Below are 21,891 nucleotides of genomic sequence, written 5' to 3'. Positions count from 1 at the left end.
GAAGCATTTAATATATGCTCTTTTCAGAAATATGGATGAACTCGTTAATGTGTAGAAGCCAGGACAGTAGACATCGCTGGCTTTATGACATGTGTTAATTGAACATCTGCAATGGCTAAAAATTAACTTTTAAATAGTTAACATGAATACATACTGTAGGCAACGTGTGCAAAGAGAAGAAAATTCTCTTTCTTCAATCTTAGAAATTTTATTTTGTTTCCCAGTTCGAAGGCTGCAAGAAGGCCTTTTCTAGACTAGAAAATCTGAAGATTCACTTAAGGAGCCACACTGGAGAAAAACCTTACCTTTGCCAGCATCAAGGCTGTCATAAAGCATTCAGTAATTCCAGCGACCGAGCCAAGCACCAGAGGACGCATCTGGACACTGTAAGGAAAGAATGTGATTTTAGATAATATTTTGCTATCCTGACTATGGTCTTGCAGACATATTATTTATTAAGTGCACATAAAATGGAGACTTACAATGGAACCCCTATAGAACGGTGTTAGCTCATGTTATTCAGATTGTTTTGAAATTCAGTTCTTGTTATAAGAAAAGAGATCATTGTTCTAGGTCAGGGGTGTGAAACTTGATTTCATTGAGGGCCACATCAGGGTTGTGTTTGACCAGGATGAGTGTGGCCAGCTCGACATCACTCCTGTCGGGGGCACCTGTGGTGGCCTGAACGTTCTGCCAGCAAAAACAGGGTCCTGAGTACCATTTTCGGCTGCCACTGCCTCCTGCAACCATCTGCTAGTGAAAATGGAGCTCGCATGCACCTCTCCTGAGCTCCATTTTCACTGGCAGAGGTTGCAGGAGGCCGTGGCAGCCAAAAATGGATCTTAAGAGACTGTTTTCGCTGGAAGAAGCATTATGGGCCAGTCTTTCTCTGTTTCCAGGGTGGCCCCCGGGCCAGATCTAAGTACCCCATGGGCTGGATCTCTTCAAAACCAGGGTGCGTCTTATACTCTGAAAAATACGATATATAACTTAATATAATTCAGCATCCTTCTTTCTGTCAAACCTGCACAGACTCGAATAAACTGAATGAGGTGTACTAATATTTTATATTTCTGTTTTAAAGATTCATTTCTCTCTTTCCATCAGAGTAACACGGAAAATTGATTCTATATAAATGAACAATAAAAACAAAAATAGCTACCTGTGGGTAATTTAAACCAGTGGTCCCCAACCCCCGGTCCGCGGACCGGTGCCGGGCCGTGGAGTACCTGGCACCGGGCCGCGCAGCCATGATCGCTGCAGCGGCCGGGGGACATGATCGCTGCAGCGCAAAGGCTCCAGGGAAGAGAGCCCCGCGCTGGTACGCATGTGATATATAAACAATCAATGTGTCGTCGCGAACAACGCCCCCCCACCCCTGCGCGCGCTCAGCGGGCCACGGTAAAATTATCAAAGGCTGACTGGTCCGCGGCGATAAAAAGGTTGGGGACCACTGATTTAAACCATTACATAAATATAAATTATAGCAAGGTTTAATTGGAACACTAAAAACAGGCCTTACAAAAGAGAATGGACAAGAAAGAAGTTGCAAAAAATAAGAGGCTTGTTTAAAAATAAAAATATTAAAATGCTGACAGAATTTAAATAATCGGGAAGATTATTCAACTCACTTCTTTGAGGTTGTTCTATATAACAAGGCATTCCCAGATAACATGAGTTTATGCTATATTACCAGTTATGCCCTAGAAACCAGTAGTATATGGAAAATATGTATGTTGTTCATGAAACAATTGAAGCACCCTTCTGAACCCAACATCTTGAAATATCCTGTAGATAGCTTGATCCTGTCGTAAGGATACTCCTGATGGCATTTTAACCTAAATGTCCCTGCACAGAAGATACTTTTGTTGAGATTATTCCTGAAGCAAAATGTAAATCGTCCTGAACAAAGGAGGGGCTTCCTTTAAGCATACACATTTATTTGTTTGTTTGTATCCTACCTTTTTTTTTCTTTTTTACAAACAACCCAAAGTGCTGAACATATCCAATACTTCTTTCCCAATTTTTCTCACAATAACCCTGTGAAATAATTTGGGTTGAGAGATAGTGACTGGGCCAAAGACATCCAGCTGGCTTTCATGACTAACGTGGGACTTGAACTCATAGTTTTCCATTTTCTAAGCTGGCACTTTAAAAGACCAAATTGGCTCAAATGATGTCTGGAGACCCCCTTCCCCCCAGAGCAACTGGAGAAAACCTTTATTAGGTTATGACACATCAACACTTCAAGCAGAAAGATTGGAGGGTTGTTTTAAGGACTTTACAAAGTAGTTCTTAGAATGATTTCATGCAACTCTCATATATACTCAAAATATTTGGAAATTTCTATAATGCAAGAGTAATAGGGAAACAATGACAGATGCATATGTATGTTAGATTTTGAAATCCTCAAAATTATTTCAGAGGCAGAGAATCCTTATAGCATAGCCCCCCTTTTGGTTAAATCTTATTATTTGAAGTGTATATTTCATGCCAAGACTTATCTGAGTAAGTTGCTTCATGCTTTATCTATTACATATACAATTGGGAGCTCACTTGCATTAGTATTGACATTTTCATTTTGGGAATCATAACATTAGCTATCTGAATGGACTAAATTAGAGCTGTGATTTTGCTAGTGCTGCTTTTTGCAAAAGCCATACAAATAGATCTTTGTGAAAGTAATACTAGAAAGGCTTCAATAAAAAAGAAAAGGTTGAAGATATGTTTAGCTGGACTAGGATTTAGGCCTTTTTTTAGGCTTTAGCTGGGCTTTTGATTTTCCTTTCAGGAAAATAGATATGTCATCAATTGCAATTACAAGAAGAACATGTATTCTATAAATTATGTTATGAGGCATGTATGTCCTATTTAGTCCTAAAAATCAGCAGGAAGTGTCTGATCCACAAGGGAGGGGGGGACCCGAACAACAGTGTAAACCAAGGATACTTGGAACGTTACCCATGAAGATAATTGGGATGATAGAAACAATTCTTAGAAATTAAACCTTAAAATGGAGTGTATTCTTAAAAACAAAGAAAAAAATAAGAAATATTGACTTTTACATTATTTTCTCCTAGGGATTATTTATAGCCATCATGTTTTAATTAGTGCATGGATATTTCAAAAAAAGTTTTTTATACTTTCTGAAAAATTGTTATATGTCTTTTAATATATTTAAGCTTCTTTTTCTTTTTCTTCTGCCATATCCCAGACTAATCTTTCCCCTTCATTCTCTCTTTCTGAAGCAGGTTTCCTCTGTATCTCTATGTCTGGGACTTTACTACAACTTCTTTACCTGACCTTCTAAAGAAATATATTTTCTGACTAAACTAAAGTTTTATATAAGGGATGCATAATTGTAAGTACAAGTAGAGATGAGAAAGAATTTATTTGATCAATATGTAAAATGCATGTCCAGATCATAAAAGCTAACATGATGAATGCCACGGTACAATTGAAACTCCGCCTGGCTTTTATATTCATTACACACGACTCCCATAAAACAGGTTAAATTTCAATCGCACTGTTGGCGGTTGCCAATGAGACAATCATTCTGACAACCACTTTTTGACCGGACCTAAAGATCCTGCTGAATGTAAAATAAGTCCTTTCTGCCTCTGCCTTTTTACACAGATGACATATTTATTCCACTGATACATGAATCCTGTAGATATTTCCTTACTCAACCATACTGAACTTTGTTTTTTACAAATGCTACCTAATAGTCTGACTCAAAATTTTTACTCATGCATTTATTTCCCCAACATGCAAGCATGATGATTCCATTAAGAAACCAAGTCTCAGAAGTTGAGCACTTTCAATAGTCTCATATTCTGTAGGCCTCCTGGAAATCTTCAGGAACAAAACCTTTGGACCTGCAGCTACATCTATGCAATCCACTATGAAATTTGGGACATGTTTCAGTTGGTGCAGAATTTAGCTACACCTATAACTATATGATCCATTTTTAGAGACTCTTGTCTGAAGAGATTAATCAGCATGTGTAATGTTAGGGCTAGGACTTTTCCACAGTGAGGGAACATGTGGCTAAAAGTTTTGAATCGAGCTTGTATGTCAGCATGTGGACTGATAGTTTCACAATTATACTTGAGCATGACATTGCTGCAGTATCTAAGCTAGGCTGCCAATTATCTTGTTTAAACCATAAGATATGGAATGAGAAGGAATATAACATATAAAATTAAAAATGTTCATTCTCTTTCATGCCAGCTATCTTTTTCTGTGCCAGAATCTTCATGGTTTTTCTTTTTCTGGTTTTATGAATGATATTTGCAATGTTTCCATTTCAGAATGTATAACCTTAACTTGTGACTTGTTATTTCTTTTCATTTTTTAGAAACCTTATGCTTGTCAGATTCCTGGCTGTACCAAACGATACACAGATCCAAGTTCTCTAAGAAAACATGTAAAGGCCCATTCTTCTAAAGATTTGCAGGCCAGAAAAAAGGTAACCTTCATAGACTTCTCTGCCAAGTGAATCATGTGCAGCTCTCAATGTCATATGAAAAACACCTGTAATAACATAGTCATCAACAGAAACAGTTTTCATTTGCACACTGATAATAATGATGAATAGAGAACTTCATTCTAGCAGAATAGTTTCTAGCCTGCATGCATTAGTTGCAACTGGCAAACCTTTGCATCATTTTACAATTAACCCCCCCCCCAAAAAAATCTGACATTGTCCATTTATAAATTTTCCTACTATATGTATATGTCTCTCTGTGTGTACATGTGTGTGTGTGTGTGTGTGTGTGTGTGTAATACACACAATCATAATGTTTGTATACTATTTCCTCAAATACATGCATTCTTGTTCTTTTCCCCCTAGGTATAATTTTTGTACTCATCTTTCCTAAAGATAAACATTTTATATATAATTTTTGAGTCAATATTTGAACAGACATTGGCAGACTCCATGAATTAAGCAATTGTTTTTGCCACATCAGATTCCATCATACCATTTCATTTCAAAAGAAATCCGTGACAAACCTCTTCAACATCCGCTTCCAATTCTTTCCTATGAGTATAAAACAATGCATCCCTTATGTCTAAATAGTTATTTATTATTGCTTTAGACATGTGGTTCTGCTCTGCATATTGCATATTGTTTTCCTTACAGGCTCATGTTAGTTTTTGTTACTATTCTGTAGCCTCTCAATCCACCAAAGAATGAAATGGGATGGTATAGAAGACTCAGTTTAGCTTCAATTATTTATGATACTGTGGCTTCATTCTCGTTTTGCTTTTGCATTCTTTTAATCTTTCAGCTGGCATTCAAAATATATTTGCTGAACAAAAAGAAAAAAGTATTCATGTTAGTGATCAAAAGAGTATGAGAATATCTTGAAGCTATAATATGTAATATTAATGTTACAGTATACTTACAATGTCTTTATGCTTCATTCTTTGAAATATTTCCTTGCATAATAATAAAAAATGTAAGGAAAGTCAGAATAAAAGTTATTTATGTCTTTAATTAAAGAAGAAAATTGACTTAATGAAAAAAAATTTTTTTTACAAAAATGAGAATTCATCAAAACCATAAAAATTCCAAGGTGATAAAAAGCTCGACGAAGTAATAGATCCAGCCCTAGGGAACCATTCAGCTGAACAGAATGAGATCCTTTGCTGTTACACCCAGTTAGTCATGGATTTATTTAATTTATCCTGCTTGACTGCCTATAATCCGCTTTCTTAACCTTCCCTTTGCCCATAAAATGACATTATTTTTCTCTCTTAAGATATAGCTTGTCCTTCAAAATGCCACAAACATATTATAAATTCAAGGATACATGCCAAAACCCATGTTCTTACTTCAGGAAATCTTGGCAAGTCCTTAATGATAAACATGGCTATAGATTCCAGTACAGCTGATTTCCAGTAATTGTGTCAGCATGTGGCTACGCTGATATTGCCAGTATCCTAGTGAATCATTATAGCATTTTGCTTTTCCTTCTGGGAATTCAGTTGAGTCTTTAGTAGAAATGTAGAATGAACTCTACATACCAAACATAGCTGCAACTAATACAATGAGTGTATACCATATCCAAGGAGATTATAGAAAAGCTAATGAACTTTGTATTTGGAGGTAATATCTCTTACCTATTAATGCATCTAAAAGCATTTTCAATAGAGTTAAACATTTACTCCAATTTTATAATTAGAAATTATAACAAAAAATAGATGCCATAAATAGGATACAAGCTTATTCAAAGGATGGCCAGCAATTGATTTTTCTATGGTCAGCATCATGTCTCTCTGTCTATTGGTCTGATTAAAAGGATTTGTACTGCAATCTCTTTTCTAGTGCAATGTGATCTTGGACTAAAGGGGTGCAATTTGTGGCATGAGCTACAAATACCTGTGTTTTTCTCAAGTAAACCTGATTCTAACTGATCTTGTGCAAGATAACCTGCAACCTAAATCTAGCTCTGTAGAAGACAAAAAATTGCCCTCCAACAGTGGCATTATTATAATAAATATTTAGATTAATACCTTATCTTTCCTAAAGGAGTTCAAGGTGATTTGTTTGTATGGAGATCTTCCTTTATTTTGTTGCCCGAACAACTGCAAGAGACAGATTGAGCGGAGAGAGAATGATTGGCACAAAGTGTCCCATTGAGCTTTCATGATTGAAGTTGGGAGAAGACCTGAGTCTCCCAATGTTACCCTGCCATGAATGGATGAAAGTCAAACTAGTGAAACTGTTGCAAAGAACTTGAAAGGTTTGAGAAAGATAGCATTATATAATTACCAGAAAGAGTGACATACGGAACAAAGCCAACAAACTCTTGTTCTCTGTCGTCAAAGTGCAGGTCGTACAACAGTGGCCTTAACTTAATGCAGATTGTTAACAACAAAGGCACTTTCTTGGTTGGAACCAAATTCCGTTCGTGCTTTTTTGTGACCAGCGGGAGCACCTTGCGCTTATCCTTATTCTCGGTGAGAAATGGATCTAGGGTCTCTCCAAACAGCTTACCTCCCCTGAAGGGGGCGGAAGCCACCTTCCATTTCGCCTTAACATCAGCCTGCCAGTGGCGGAGCCACAGCAGGCGCCTCGAAGTGACATTCGAGGCCAGCGCCCTGGATGAAAATTTGGTGGCAGCCAGGGACGCGTCAGCAGAATACTCCACAGCGGCTATGATCTTGGTGATGTCCTGCCTAGTCCTGGAGTTGCCTGCCGGGAGGCCAGCCCGCAGTTTGCGGAGCCAGAAGAGGGCTGCCCTGCCAAAATAAGAGGAGCTGGCGGAAGCGCGCATGGCCCAGGCGGTGGCCTGGTGCGTCTTAAGAGCCACGGATTCCGCCCTCCTGTCCTCTGCCTTGAGGCCTTCCAATAACTCAGCCGGAAGGGAAGTGGGGGATATGAGAACCATAATCGGCTCGTCCACCTGAGGAACCTTGAGGAGCTCCTCCAGGGGAGCCTCCATGGTGAATAGCTTCCTCTCCGTCCCACTGGGAGTGGCTAGAGTCCCCGGCTGCACTCATTGTCGTTGGATGATGTCCAAAAATAACTGGGGTGCCGGCACGAGGTCCAAAGGCGGAGGAACCTCATTAAAAAGGCCTGCGCCGGGGTCCTGGGGCCCTATGACTACACCCGTGACTGGATCAGATATAGGCTTTGCTGCGGGAGCTGGGAGACCCATCTGGGGGCCTGCAGCCCTGGCCTTCATAAGGAGGGGCTTAAACATGGCCGGATTGAATAGGGCTGAGCCCGTGGCCTGTTCAGTGGCAGGTTCCTCATCCTCCGATAGGATCAGAACCTCTACCTCAGGCTCCTCCTGATCTGACACCTCACTAAGGTCCGTGGGGGCAGGAGAGGGTGCCCTAGCTTCAGAAGCCTTGGGAACTTGGCCTGACTGGGAGCTGGTTTGTGCGCCACAGAGGGCAACTGGGCCGCCAGCTGTACCATGCCATCTAAGATGCCTTTGGATATGGCCCGAGCTATCACCTCCTCCATGGCCCTGGATAGGATGGATTCCTGACCCTGCGGGGGAGGGGGCTCCAATTCAAATGGAGCTAAGGATTCCTCCTCAGCTCCTGAATCCATGTCTGCTAGGGAATCCATAGCCATGGAATGAGTAGGGGATCCCAAGGAAGCCCTATGAGGGTTGGGAGAGAACCCAAAGTCCTCACTGCCTGGGCCTAGAGGGGATTCCCCTTGCTGGGATTCGCCCCTGGGAGACCCATCCCCGGTCTCGATGGGGGATGGCTCCATAGAAATCTTGCACTGCACGGCCTAGGCCCTCTGGAACTGTTTCTCCAGGGCCTTCTGACGGCACAGTGCCATTTTTTCCTCAGCCTTGGAGGCCGGGCCTACCTTAGGCTGCTTCTCCCTTGGGGAAATACCCCCCCAACTCCCTTTCCCGATGGATTGGGCCTGCTACGCTTACTGGGAGTGGGCCCGGTCTTTTCCCCTTGCCTCTCTTCCATGCTGATAGTACTAAGCTGTTGCTCCATTCTGGCAATGGCAGTAGACCAGGCCTGGGGTAGGCCAGAATCTGATCCACACGCTGGGCCTTTAAGGCTCAGAGGCCTAGCCGGCTGAAGAGAGGAGAGGGAGGCTGGAGCTGGCTGAGAGGATCGGCCTAGCGCCTGCGGATCCGCGCTGAAGGCAGGTAGGCGGGGGTTTGAAGCCCGGGTTCCCTGCGGCCGCTGGAAGGAGAAGGAGGGCAAGAGACAGCATGAGCACCCCACGTGAGTCTCTGGGCTTAAGGCGGCCCTCCGCGGCGATCCGCTGTTCAAGGGAGGCTGCGTGGCAAGAATAGAGGCCTGGAAATGAAAGCGCGCCAAAACGGGCCATTTAAAATGGCGGGCTCTCTTGCCGCGCATGCCTGGAGCGTTGTCGGGCCGGCACGGAGCCTAGCGCTCCTGTCAGGGGCTCAGGAAGGCTTTAGCAGCCGAATCCCCCCCCCACGTACTCACTGAACCGGCGTTTTGGGAGAGACCCGACCTAGAAACAGCCCAGGTGGAGGCTGGGCTGCGATCGCCCCAGGGAGCCTGCCTGCGCAATGGATTAAGGCCTTTAAGGCTCAGAGGCCTAGTCCAGAATTCTCGAAGAAGTAGAAAAGCAGGATAAAATTACCCTAACTGCAACCTATCTATCCAAACTAGCAAAAATGGAGCTACAAACTCTCTAGGAAATACTAAATTGGGGTCCAGCTTGCTGCACAAGGACTGGAGCCCCTGGAAATACGTCCTGTTGGGCGACTGAGTTTTTTAAAACTGAGCCTCTGGAGCAACCAGGAGGCGGAGCTACAACAAAGTTTCAAACTCAGTTCCTTGGGCAGCAAGCTGAAGTTAACCCGAGCTTGGACACTCCAAGCAGTGCCTAGAAGAAAGATAGTTTTTCAGTTTTAATTGAAATAATGTATCATATCATATCAAATAAATAAGATTAGGATAGAAGGCTTGATAGACTGCAATGAACATGTACAAGCACATTTTCATTTTTAGAGATCACATGATCTGTTTCTTCTGAGAAAGCACCCATATTTTGAAATTATATTTGCTGCCATTCCTACAGTATGTTATCTAATTTGTAATTTCCAATTTGTTTATATCTTATTGTAATTTTCTAATTCCTGTTGCTGTTTTTGGAGTAGAATTCAGATTGCTTATAAGTTTTAGTTCCCATACATTGGGGTGACGTTAGAACAGAGAAAACTGCTACATTGGAATCAAAATGTGCCATATTTACACTTAATAGTTAGGTAAACATTGTTTAATGATTTCTAAAATTGTTCCCTTTGTGGAAATTCAAAGCAGCAGCAGATAAAATTCTACTAAGATAAATTTTAGAAATTGGTGCCATGAAAAAAAAATCATTTGCTGAACAAATTTATTTATTCAGCAAATTAAATGTATTTTTCCAGAGTTTGATGAGATGCTGACTTCCTAGGGAGCTGTCCAGATAATGCTAAAAAGAAATCCACAGACATGATTCTAATATCTAACTTCAAGAAAGATAATTTTTTAGCTTTTTTAATATTCCGACTTACAAATTGTACTCTCTGCTGTTCCAGATATATACCTGCCATGATCTTGTGATGTAATAATTGTGCTCTCTATACAGATATCAGAATTCATTTCAAATTTTGCTTTTATCAGTGTTTGCTAGACAAATTATATTAACTGTGTCAATTTTTATTTTAATGGATATTTTTAATGGTATCATTTTGTTAAAATTGCTTTGTTTAGAGAGATCCAACAATACACCAGATTTCCCTATTTAAATTTCTATACAATTTTAAAAGAAAAAAATATTTCCGAACTGAGAAGGAGTATAACATTCTTTATAACTTCAGCCATATAAAAAGATAAATAACATTAATGTTTAATTCTAACTGGCTACAAAGATGTTTCATTCTGCTTTGATATTGAATTTATTGATATTGAAGTTATGAGCACCAGATGGCCCAGCCAGGCCTGTTGCTTGTAGTAGTGGCATCCTGTCCTTTCACTGATGTTGAAATAAAACATAGTCCTATTTCTGCACATTAAGGAAGAGAAAAATATTCTTTGCCTGAGGCAGTAAAATGCTTTGGGCCAGCCCTGGAGGTGACTGTATGAAAACAGGTATTTTCTAGAAGCAAAACCTCCTTTTTAAGCTATTTTTCTTTCACAAAATCAGATTTCTATAGAGGTATAACTTGTTAATTAGTTATAATTGCACCGCTCCTCTTTCATGTCACTTTTGTTTAGTAAACCATACAATCCTTTTCATTGTACAGGAGGGGAATTAAACATAAATGAATGAACAATATGTGGTTTCCCTCTCAGACTCCACTCATTGCTGACTAATTGATTATACAAAACTCTGATTATTATAGGTTTAGATGATCAAATCCCAGCTTATTAAGTGGACATATCTGAACCATCACAGTTCAGATGCAGCTGTTTCTGAGTGCAAGCAGCAAAACAAATGACCAGGCCACATTTAATCATGGTTTTCTATTGAATCTATGCCACTTTCAAAAATGTTGACTGGGAATTATAGTACATCTGGTGATCACGAGGCTTGGGAAAGAAAGATCGAGTGAAACTCGGTCAACAGAATCCCCCCCCCACACTTTTCCTTCCCCTCCCTTTTTCTTTTTAATAAAGCCAGGCAGCCATAGAAAGTATAAATAAAGTAATCCAAAGCCAATCCTATCATTATACAGTCTTGGAGGTTTGGGGTATCACAAAGGGGTAATGAGTGCTTATTTACTTACTAAATTCTTACACTATTTTCACAGTCAGGCGTGCAGGAAAAAAGAGAATTGCATTTTTTTCTACATTAAAATCACCTCAACTGGCCTTTGATATATATGTTTGTTTGGGTAGTTTAAAAGTATTCATTTTTATAAGCAAAATCCTTGGATTGATCCTTTATCAGAATCTTTCTGATAATTATCAGTTGCAATAATGTTATCTAAAATCAGGCATATTCAGAATTCTTTTTTAAAAATTTTTTTGCATTTAATCTCTCAACTATAGGTTTGTTTTTAACTGCTCCTCTTCCAGGAAAATAGCCATTTTTCTTCTGTAAACTTTTAAAATATTAGCTACAAGACTTACTTTCTTAAGATGAGAGGTTAAAAATAAACCCTTGAAAAAATGGCAGAATTTCAACAGGATACAATATATAAAATATGACAGCGGATTAAGTTACAGGATGCTTCAATTCACTTGCCTTACTACCAAGTTATTTCCTTCTTTTAAAATATAGTCCAAAATCAGCTTTTCAACATTAATTTTTAGTTTTAATTGCCTTTTTTCAAAACTATTTATTTCATTGTTAAAATTACAAAAAAGACACTAACATCAATAAAAGAAATAATCCCCATTAGAAATTCCATGTTTTCTATGGCATTCAATCAAAATATTTCATTAATGCAAGAGGAATTGCATTTGGAGGCTAAGGGTCACTGAGCAGTGCCCATGGCAACTAAGAAGCCATTCTTCACAAAAATGTTGTAAAGAGTAAGTGTTTTAATCCCCAACTTTAATCTCTTTACTTCCTGTTCTCAAAATGGAATATAAATCAGAAAGTGTGGAGCAAAGGACAAGGATGCTGGCGGAAGAGGATTAGTGATGGGGAGGGGGGGAGACTTTAAGGAATGTAATCATGCTATTTAATGCCAGACTTCAGACCAAAATCAGCCAATTCTTTTGATTCTGCTGAATCTAAAACAAGAAAATGAATGTTGTAAATGATCACAGGATTAGCCTTCTCCCCTCTATCTTTTTCTTACTAATATTACAACAGTAATTCAAATTATTGCAACTCAGAGGCTCTTGAATTTGTACCACAGGTGGGCTAAATAAATTGTGCTAGGGCCTCCACTGATCTGTCTGAATTACTACTGTCATCAATAATGATTAATATACACCAGTTTATTCCTTTAGGATACTGTAGACTCAAGACATTTCTTGATATATTATGCTGTTCTGCTTAAAGAAAGCTACCCAGTCATGTGTAAAAATAAAGCTAAGATTTAGAGTCATGTTGATGCTTCTTTATTGTGTGACAGCCATGTTAATTACACAGAACCAAAATAGGTTATCTTAGTTGATTTCACAAAGCAAAGGATTACAACTCACTACGTCTTATAGTAATTAGCAACCAACTGTAACCTGACCTTAAAAAATGGATAATATATATAATTAATAATAAGCATAATGAATAATAGATAATTCACAGTGAGATACCCAGGTTTGCTGATGACCTTAAATTATTTAGGATGAATAAGAAAATATTTATCCAGTGAGGATAAATATTAAAATACAAACATGAAGTACTGTAAGTTAGGATAATGTGATGTTTATGGGACAAAATAAGTGTGTCTTTGAATATACAGTAAACTGTTAACAAATAACTAGCCAGGAAGAAGATCTTGCTGGATAGACATCTCAATGTCTACTCTGTATTCAGATTCTGAACAAACAAACTTCATGTGCAGATTTAATGGATAGAGAACAAGAATATGACTGCCAGTATATTCCTTTACAGTATATAAATCAGTGCATACAGTTAGAATACTGTTTATTGGCCTTGAAAAAGATACTGTAGAGATGGAATAAATGTGAAGAGGGGGTGCTAAAGCATTTTCCTCTGAGGAAAAATAACAATATATGTGATTTCATCACTTACTAAAATGATAAGTAAAGGAAAAGGTTCCCCTCGCACATATGTGCTAGTTGTTCCTGACTCTAGGGGGCGGTGCTCATCTCTGTTTCAAAGCCGAAGAGCTAGCGCTGTCCGAAGACATCTCCATGGTCATGTGGCCAGCTGTTAACTTCCCACCAAAGGTGGTTGCTGTTTTTCTACTTGCATTTTTACGTGCTTTCGAACTGCTAGGTTGGCAGAAGCTGGGAGAAGTAATGGGAACTTACCCTGTTAACACGGCGCTAGGGATTCGAATCGCCAAGCTGCCGACCTTTCTGATTGACAAGCTCAGTGTCTTAGCCACTGAGCCACCGCGTCCCTTATTAAAATGATAAGAGGAGACCAAAGTACATAAAATAGAATCTCATATTATTAGTCATTTAATGACTATGAATGATGAATATGCACTGTATACTGTCACTCAAAGAAAAGGAATAAGGGTAGCCATTAATCTGGATGGCTTTAAAAGAGTTAATGCTTCCTGGTCATACTGGCTATGTGCAATGTCCAATAAAGGACATAAAATTCCCTTTGAATTTCATTTCCTGGATGCTATTGTGCTCTTAACCTGTTTGACAGCTTCCCCTATTGGCATCTTCCTCATAATGGGGACAGAATGCTTCCTTATTTCATTAACTTAGTCTATTACTAGATTTATACCCTGCCTCTATTTAGTACAACCTATGGCGACATACCGTATTTTTCGGACTATAGGACGCACTGGTGTATAAGACACACCAAGATTTCGAAGAGGTAAGTAAGAAAAAAAGGTTTTGTCTTCCCCACCACCCACGAGCCCTCTGCAGGCTTCAGCAGGGCTGGAGGAAGGGGAAAATGTCTCTGTTTTTGTGAAAAACGGCCCATTTTTAGCAAAACCTGGGGCATTTTTCCGTTCACCCAGCCCTGCTGAAACCTGCAGAGTGCTTCTGGGGGCTGGAGGAAGGGGAAAACAACTCCATTTTTCACCCATTTTTCACAAAAATGGGATCTGGGGGCGGGAGGCCAAAAATGGCTGTAATTGCTCTTTTAGGGGGGCGGGCGGAAGGTGTGTTTTATACTGCGAAAAATACGGTATATAATGTTCTCATATTCTTGTTACAACAAGCTTTTCAGGTGGGTTGCTCAGACCTGGGACTCAGCTGGCTTCCATGCTTTAGATAACGTCAAGTTTTCAGTTTCAGTCCAGAATCTTAACTACTATAACAAAACTGGCTATGGCTTTAGATTAGTTTTTAGATTAAATTAGACAGCATATCTCTTGTTTTAACCTAATAACACATTATATATTACAGTTACATTTTTATTACCAGAAAGGGAAGAAATACAATATGTGATCACAGGAAAATATGAGTAGTGATTGACAAATGAACTGAATTATGAAAACTATAACAGCATGTAATTTAGGGAAGGGATTTTGAAGATATATTGCAGTGCAGCACTAATGTATACTAAGATTCAACCGTTGAAGGCCAAAATGCCAAAGTCTTGAAGATAAAGAAGGAAGAATGTTGAAATTTTCCTGCTATCTACCATCATGAAAAGCTTTTATAGGTCTACTTATGAGAGCAGGTAGATACTTTCATTTCATAAAATCTGTGTGCGACAATGCCTATTCATGGAGAAATAGTTTGAGGTGAACATATGATCCAAAATGGTTCACATATAGGTGAAACTCAAAAAATTAGAATATCGTACAAAAGTTCATTTATTTCAGTATACGAGTATATGTGATAGACTCATTACATGCAAAGCAAGATAGTTCAAGCCATGATTTGTCATAATTGTGATGATTATGTCTTATAGCTCATGAAAACCCCAAATCCACAATCTCAGAAAATTAGAATATTGTGAAAAGGTGCAATACTCTAGGCTCAAAGTGTCCCACTCAGCTAATTAAGCCATAACACCTGCAAAGGGTTCCTGAGCCTTTAAATGGTTTCTCAGTCTGGTTCAGTAGGAATCACAATCACGGGAAAGACTGCTGACCTGACAGTTGTGCAGAAAACCATCATTGACACTCTCCATAAGGAGGGAAAGCCAAGGTAATTGCAAAAGAAGTTGGATGTTCCCAAAGTGCTGTATCAAAGCACATTAATAGAAAGTTATGTGGAAGGGGAAAGAGTGAAATAAAAAGGTGCACAAGCAGCAGGGATGACCACAGCCTGGAGAGGATTGTCAGAAAAAGGCCATTCAAAAGTGTTGGGGACTTTCGCAAGGAGTGAACTGAGGCTGGAGTCAGTGCATCGAGAGCCACCACACACAGACGGATCCTGGACATGGGCTTCAAATGTCATATTCCTCTTGTCAAGCCACTCCTGAACAACAAACAATGTCAGAAGCGTCTTACCTGGACTAAAGAAAAACAGACCTGGTCTGTTGCTCAGTGGTCCAATGTCTTCTTTTCTGATGAGAGTAACTTTTGCATCTCATTTGGAAATGAGACCCAGAGTAGGGAGGAAGAATGGAGCACACACTGCAAGATGCTTGAAGCCCAGTGTGAAGTTTCCACTGTCTGTGTTGATTTGGTGAGCCATGTCATCTGCTGGTGTTGGTCCACTGTGCTTCATTAAGTCCAGGGTCAATGCAGCCATCTACTAGGAGATTTTGGAGCACTTCATGCTTCCTTCCACAGATGAGCTTTATGGGGATGCTGACTTCATTTTCCAGTAGGACATGGCACCTGCCCACACTGCCCAAAGAACCAAAACCTGGTTCAATGACCGTGGGATTACTTGCTTGATTGGCCAGCAAACTCGCCTGACCTGAACCCCATAGAGAATCTATGGGGCATTGCCAAGAGAAAGAGGAGAGACATGAGACTGAACAATGCAGAAGAGCTGAAGGCCACTATTGAAGCATCCTGGTCTTCCATAACACCTCAGCAGTGCCACAGACTGATAGCTTCCAGGCTATGCCACTTTGAGTCAGTAATTGCTGCAAAAGGGGCCCAAACCAAGTACTGACTACGTATGCATGCTTATACTTTTCAGACGTCCGATATTGTTCTATGTACAATCCTTGTTTTATTGATTGCATGTTATAATATAATTTTCTGAGATTGTGGATTTGGCGTTTTCATGAGCTGTAAGCCATAATCATCAAAATTATGACAAATCACGGCTTGAACTATCTTGCTTTGCATGTAATATGAGTCTATCTCATATATTAGTTTCACCTTTTAAGTTGCATTACTGAAAAAAATGAACTTTTGCACGATATTCTAATTTTTCGAGTTTCACCTGTATGTTACCTTAGACCAGACTATCATCTAATGAAACTTGCTTGGAGGACCTCTGCATTTTCTATTATATTTGTGAACATGCAGCAAATATCAAACAAATATGAGAAAATGAACATAATATATTTCTTCCACATCTGATTTAGGCTTGGCCAGGAAGCACACCAGAAGTGATAATGTTTAGAAATCTCGTATTGTAAGCTGGATAAAATTGGTGTATTAAAGGTAAAGCTCACTCAGGTTTTTGGTGGAAACGCGTCCTTGAGATATTTATCTACTTAGCACATAACCAGAATAAACCTTGATATTTTTTTTATTAATTATGAAGAGTGCACCTTAAGGATAAGTTTTCTGGTGATCCCTTCCCCAGTAGTGCAAACTTTATAAGCAGAAATGGTGCATTTTTACATTTTCTTCTCCCATCTCTGGTTATTGTGTGGACTTTAAATATTTAAGTCTTAATTTCTGTATTAGTATTACATGATGTTATGGCACTGATTCTGCCATAGATTGTTGCCTAATTCTGCAATCAGAAAAGAGCATCACCTGGGTGCATTTAACCTTTCTCATTTGGCTCCATAATGCTTATCTAACTCTATAATGTCAGTCTCCAGAAAGACTTTTTAAATGATACAATAATAGGAAGTAGGAGTTGAAGTAATAAATGCACTATGATTCCTTCTAGCATGCTTTTATAACAAGGTTATCTGCAAGAATGAACAAATACCAAGTATTTTTCTCTTGGCTAAATGTATTGAGAAGCATATTTTAGTGATATCTGATTTCTACTGAACAATAAAGATTATTTTGAGTCTCCATAAGGCAAACAAATCTATGATAAGTGATAAGAAACATGAAAAGAAAAGTTTTAATAGCTTTTGTGTTGGGAAGTTTGTTCGTGCTTCACATCAACTTAAAGCTGTTTTTCCATTCAAGTATAATCAACCAAAAATTGAGGAATTTAAGGCCGTTGTTCCTGTCTAATTACATCTACTCGCTTTACTAAATCATGGATGATTATCCAATCAAATATGAAATGAGAAAATGATGGGAATTGAATTTCCATTCATTGTTCTGAGAGCTTATAAAAATTAGAAGAACTGTCAAGAAAAAAATAAAATAAATTAGTTAGATGGCGCCTTGTTTTCTAGGATACTTTGTTCCTGGGAAGTGCTCTTGTTTCCAGAATGTATTCTGTTAAAATAAGAGTCCTATCTAAAGCAAAAATTAAATCGATTCTAATCCTCTGCACATTTATCTGGACCTTAACTCAATTGATGATTACTTCTGATACAATCATAATTTTGCTGAAGGTTGGAGTATCGTTGTGTGCATATGACTATTACCGAGGGTTGAAACCAGCATTTGGGAAGAAAAGACAGAAGGAAGTGAACTTAGATTAACTATTTCTTAAACAAAGAGTAGGCTGAGTTATAAACCAAGAAGAGACAAGGATAAATCCTTGACCCTCTACTTATACCCTATTGCAGGGGTCAGCAACCCAAGGCTCTGGAGCCACATGTGGCTCTTTCAGCCCTCTGCTGTGGCTCCCTGTCACCAGTCAGCACCACAATTTTGAGAGGAGCTTCTGGTTTGGGGGTGGGGGAAGCAGGGCATGCCAGGAGGAGACTATAGCAAAGTGTAGGTTTTCCGTCAGCCCCACAATTGATAGGGCTTTTGGTTAGGACAGGTAGATGAAAAAGCATGCTGCGTTAGGAGACAGTATGGTGGGAAAACCAGACTTCCAGTCGGCTCCAGAATGGAATGGGAAGGGTTTTTTTCCGTTTAGAATCTTTGTGGCTCTTTTGAGTCTTTAAAGTTGCCCTATTGTCCCATTGTAGTCTATAGATCATGAGGACCTGAAGATTCAGTCACTATGTTTAGGTGTTCAACCTATATTATTGTTAGAGTTTAGGCTGTCTTTCAAATGCTAAGAAATGAATACTTTTTATTTTCACAGTATATTAAGAAACTTATTTTCTGCTTAAGTTCGGGTCATTATTTTAAAGGATTCTCTATCAGGCTTCTACAAAATATCACACTACTTTCCCCTCCCTCTTTCTCTTCCCTCCGTCACCGAAATATTTCTAATGCCTCTGGAAGATAGAGTCACCTTCATAGTATATAAAATTGATAAATTGCTGGTAAACTTAAGTATAAACAAAACCCTGTTGAATAAATATGTAGGTTAAATAATATAGCCTTGAACATTTTTTAGAAAAGCTACCCCTTTGAACAATATCTCATAGTAATTAAAATTAACTGCACAATATAAACTGAGAATTTGAATAAAAAGAATATGTAGCTTTGACCTCAAAAATACATATGCATGAAAGTGATGAAAATGGCTGGTGAAAATGGAATTCATGGTTACAGTATAAGAAACATCTTATTCTGAGATGAAGGATGGAGATAAATGAGAACTGTTTCCCCCAAAAAATCCTTTATATTTTTTTACTTTTTAAAAATAGCTACTTAGTATAATTTTAGACAAAATCCCAAGTATAAAGAATTATTTTAATGTTTAACAAGTGTTAATAATTCTGTTTTTCTTTGCTTATTCTCCAAAATTATAGAAAGTTCTAGGGAAGATATACCCTAGATCAGTGGTTCCCAATGTGGGACCATGCCCTATAGGGGGGCAATTTGATTTTTAATAGGGTGCAATTTGAACATTGTTTAAACCAAGTTAATGGCCTTTTAGACTTCCTCTGCGTGAGTAGAGTTCACTTTTTGAGTAAAGTAAGAATTATATGTCACGGCGGGGGGGGGGGAGGTCATCAGGATTTTAGAGATGCTTAAGTGGGGCATGGGCAAAAAAGGTTCAGAACCACTGCCCTAGATATAACATAAAGCTTTATAGGAGAAAATACTGAAGAATTATATTTGAGGTTAGGATAAACTGAACTGGCAGCTGGCTACCAGCCACTGTTATTCAGTCACAATACAAACCCTTAATTCTATATTCACAAAATTAAAATAGTTTTAAAAGGTAAATTTTTTGGACTTTTAGTATATATGATAGGTAATTGAGTTTCTAGGTTTAAACTCTGTATTATTGGCTGTAAAAGGGGGATTCTTAGCATTATAAGTCTTAAGATATGACACAGTAAAAGACAAACTTCTGGCCTCTCTTCCTTTTGACTGCAGCTCTGGAAATAAATCCATTTTTTTTTAAATGCTAGCAGGCCATCTTGTGATCCAGGTAAAGTTCTGGCCTGATCTTCTGCTTTGCTTTCAGTTGCGTGCCACTACAGAACTTGATCAAGACATTCTCAATGACTGCCTGACTATCCAGCCTATTCAAGTCGCTTCATCTCCCCAAGATGTTTCTGTCAGCACTGTCCAACAATCACCGGGACATATCCATGACCTTTACCCAGGTATCGTAGTCTTTGATTTTATTTTTATTTCTTACAATTTGGTTTCAGAGATGTCAAACAAGATTTCTAAAATATCGGATATGGTGTAATTGTGTTTATTTGTTGTCGTTGAGTTTTAAAAACAATAATACATGGAAATATGGTAATAGGCAAAATAATTCAAAGAAATTTGATGACATTATTTGAAAAATCTCTTCTAGAAAAAAAGAGCAAATTGTGAGCAACAAACAGAGGTGGGTTGCTGCCAGTTTGGCTGAACTGGTAGTAGCGGTGGCAGGAGGCTCCGCCCATCCCCCTGGTCGCTTCTGTGCATGCACAGAAGCATCTCACGCAGGAGCGCACCCAAACCAGTAGTTAAAAAATTTAGCAACCCTCCTCTGGCAAGAAAGGATGTATCAGGTATCTATTGCTGCAAGCCTAATATAGATTTATCCTTCCCTGTGTAATGGGGGGGGGGGGGGGAGGGAGGGAAAGAAAGTTGCCTTTTTAGCCCAGCTAATCATTTCCTCAAAATGCTTAACTATACTCTAGCTTGATGGACGCCCTAAATCTTTAGAAAATTTCATTGGGTATATACTTGATAAACAATAATATCTCTTGGAGATTTAAGTTTATTGCAAAATACAGAATCTTTATAAAACATTTCCTACTTTTAAAAAAATCCTAATAGTCATTTAATGGATTTGCTTCAAGTTTTATGTGATTTTTACACCAATAGCCCATTTTCTTTGTTTTTGAATTTTTTTAAAAAAAATCTGTTATTTTAAAACAATTTTATTCTAGAATATAACATTTTGATATTATTGACAAAATATTCTCAATAATTACTGCTCCAGGATAAAATCATTATATTTTATTCACAAGCTTTTGAGGATGCTTCCAAGTAAAGCATTTATTGCTTAAGTACACCATGCAATTAATGAAATATTCAGGGGAGCCAGGAAACATTGTTTTCCATTTTTAACTCTTCCTTTCTGCCCATATTTCCATGGTTTTTTTTCCTAAATAAACCTATTATGAGGGGAAATTTGCATTTGCTACATAATGCTTCTTGATTGGTGGCACTAGGAGTTTATTTGATTGTACCCTTGGACAATCAATTTAATTCCTAACTTAAATACAAGCTATTATGTTTCGCTGTTTAGTTGAATGGAATCCCTAAGACATTTATTCATTGCTACACATTATCACATGGCATGTTTATTTCATGGTATACAGAACAGAAATACTGTACTTTAATATTGTTTCTGTCTGATTAATCAGGCTATAGGTTTTTGAGGTAGATATTTCAGTAACTCCTAATCTAGAAATAAAGATTCACTATATGAATCAAGGAAAGAAGGAAATACGTAGCTGTTATGAAAAATATTTAATTACTTGGGAAGAAAACAGCACAACTGAAATGAAAAGATTTTCCAAGGATATTGGTTTGATAGAAACAAATTACAATAAGTGTCATAACATTAAAATATAAGATTATTTTAAAAAATTGAACCAGGCAGCCAATTATTTTACATGGAAATATTTCAAAAATAAAAAAAATCTATGAATGTCTTGTTTTTCTTTCTTAATGAAAGGTATTACTCTAATATATCTTTCTATGACATTTTGACAGAGCCTCCTTTAGTATATTGTGTTATGTATGAGTTTGCATTTATTACATGTTAAAATTAAGGAAGATAAATAACAAATCCTTAAAATCAAATAATTGTGTGTTAATTATAAAAGTGATTCTACCCTTGAGGATCTAACCCCATGGTTTGGGGGATTTTGATCTTACCTTTTTTGAACATCTCTTTTGTTCTCTTGGCACAATCCGCAACCACAAGTGGTTAAGACTAGATAAAACAATATATTTCTTCACATGGTTCATGGGAAAAAAACAGCCTATATCTCTTTCCTTTTTCTGAAGTTGAAGCATAAGTATCATTCCTTAAATATTTAAACATTATAACTGTTGGGAGAATTTCCCTGGGTCCTTTTTCTTCTGAGCCAGGAAAAGATGCAAGGCGAGCTGTTCTTTTTATTCCAAAAACAATAACAGGAGTTCGTTTTTGGGGAAGCTGGCAATTCACTGGTACATCAGTGAGATT

At 38.3% G+C, this 21,891-nt stretch overlaps 1 protein-coding gene across 4 annotated transcripts in view; it reads left to right on the top strand.

The window, feature by feature from the left end:
• The window catches only part of GLIS3 (GLIS family zinc finger 3), a 145,493-nt gene that overhangs the window by 101,600 nt on the left and 22,002 nt on the right, over window positions 1-21,891 (top strand). For 3 of the 4 annotated variants that reach the window (XM_087716031.1, XM_087716032.1, XM_087716028.1), the window contains 3 exons: window positions 225-386; window positions 4,361-4,471; window positions 19,657-19,798. In XM_087716031.1, the coding sequence (XP_087572157.1) occupies window positions 225-386; window positions 4,361-4,471; window positions 19,657-19,798 (415 nt within the window). The remainder of the gene's footprint in view (window positions 1-224; window positions 387-4,360; window positions 4,472-19,656; window positions 19,799-21,891) is intronic. The other variant, XM_087716030.1, reaches the window with a different exon arrangement.

Source organism: Thamnophis sirtalis, unplaced genomic scaffold (assembly GCF_051295495.1).
Source record: "Thamnophis sirtalis isolate CommonGarterSnake01/CBP01778 unplaced genomic scaffold, rThaSir2_p1.2 scaffold_5, whole genome shotgun sequence".
Taxonomy (NCBI): domain Eukaryota; kingdom Metazoa; phylum Chordata; class Lepidosauria; order Squamata; family Natricidae; genus Thamnophis; species Thamnophis sirtalis.
This window is presented reverse-complemented; position numbering and strand designations above follow the sequence as displayed.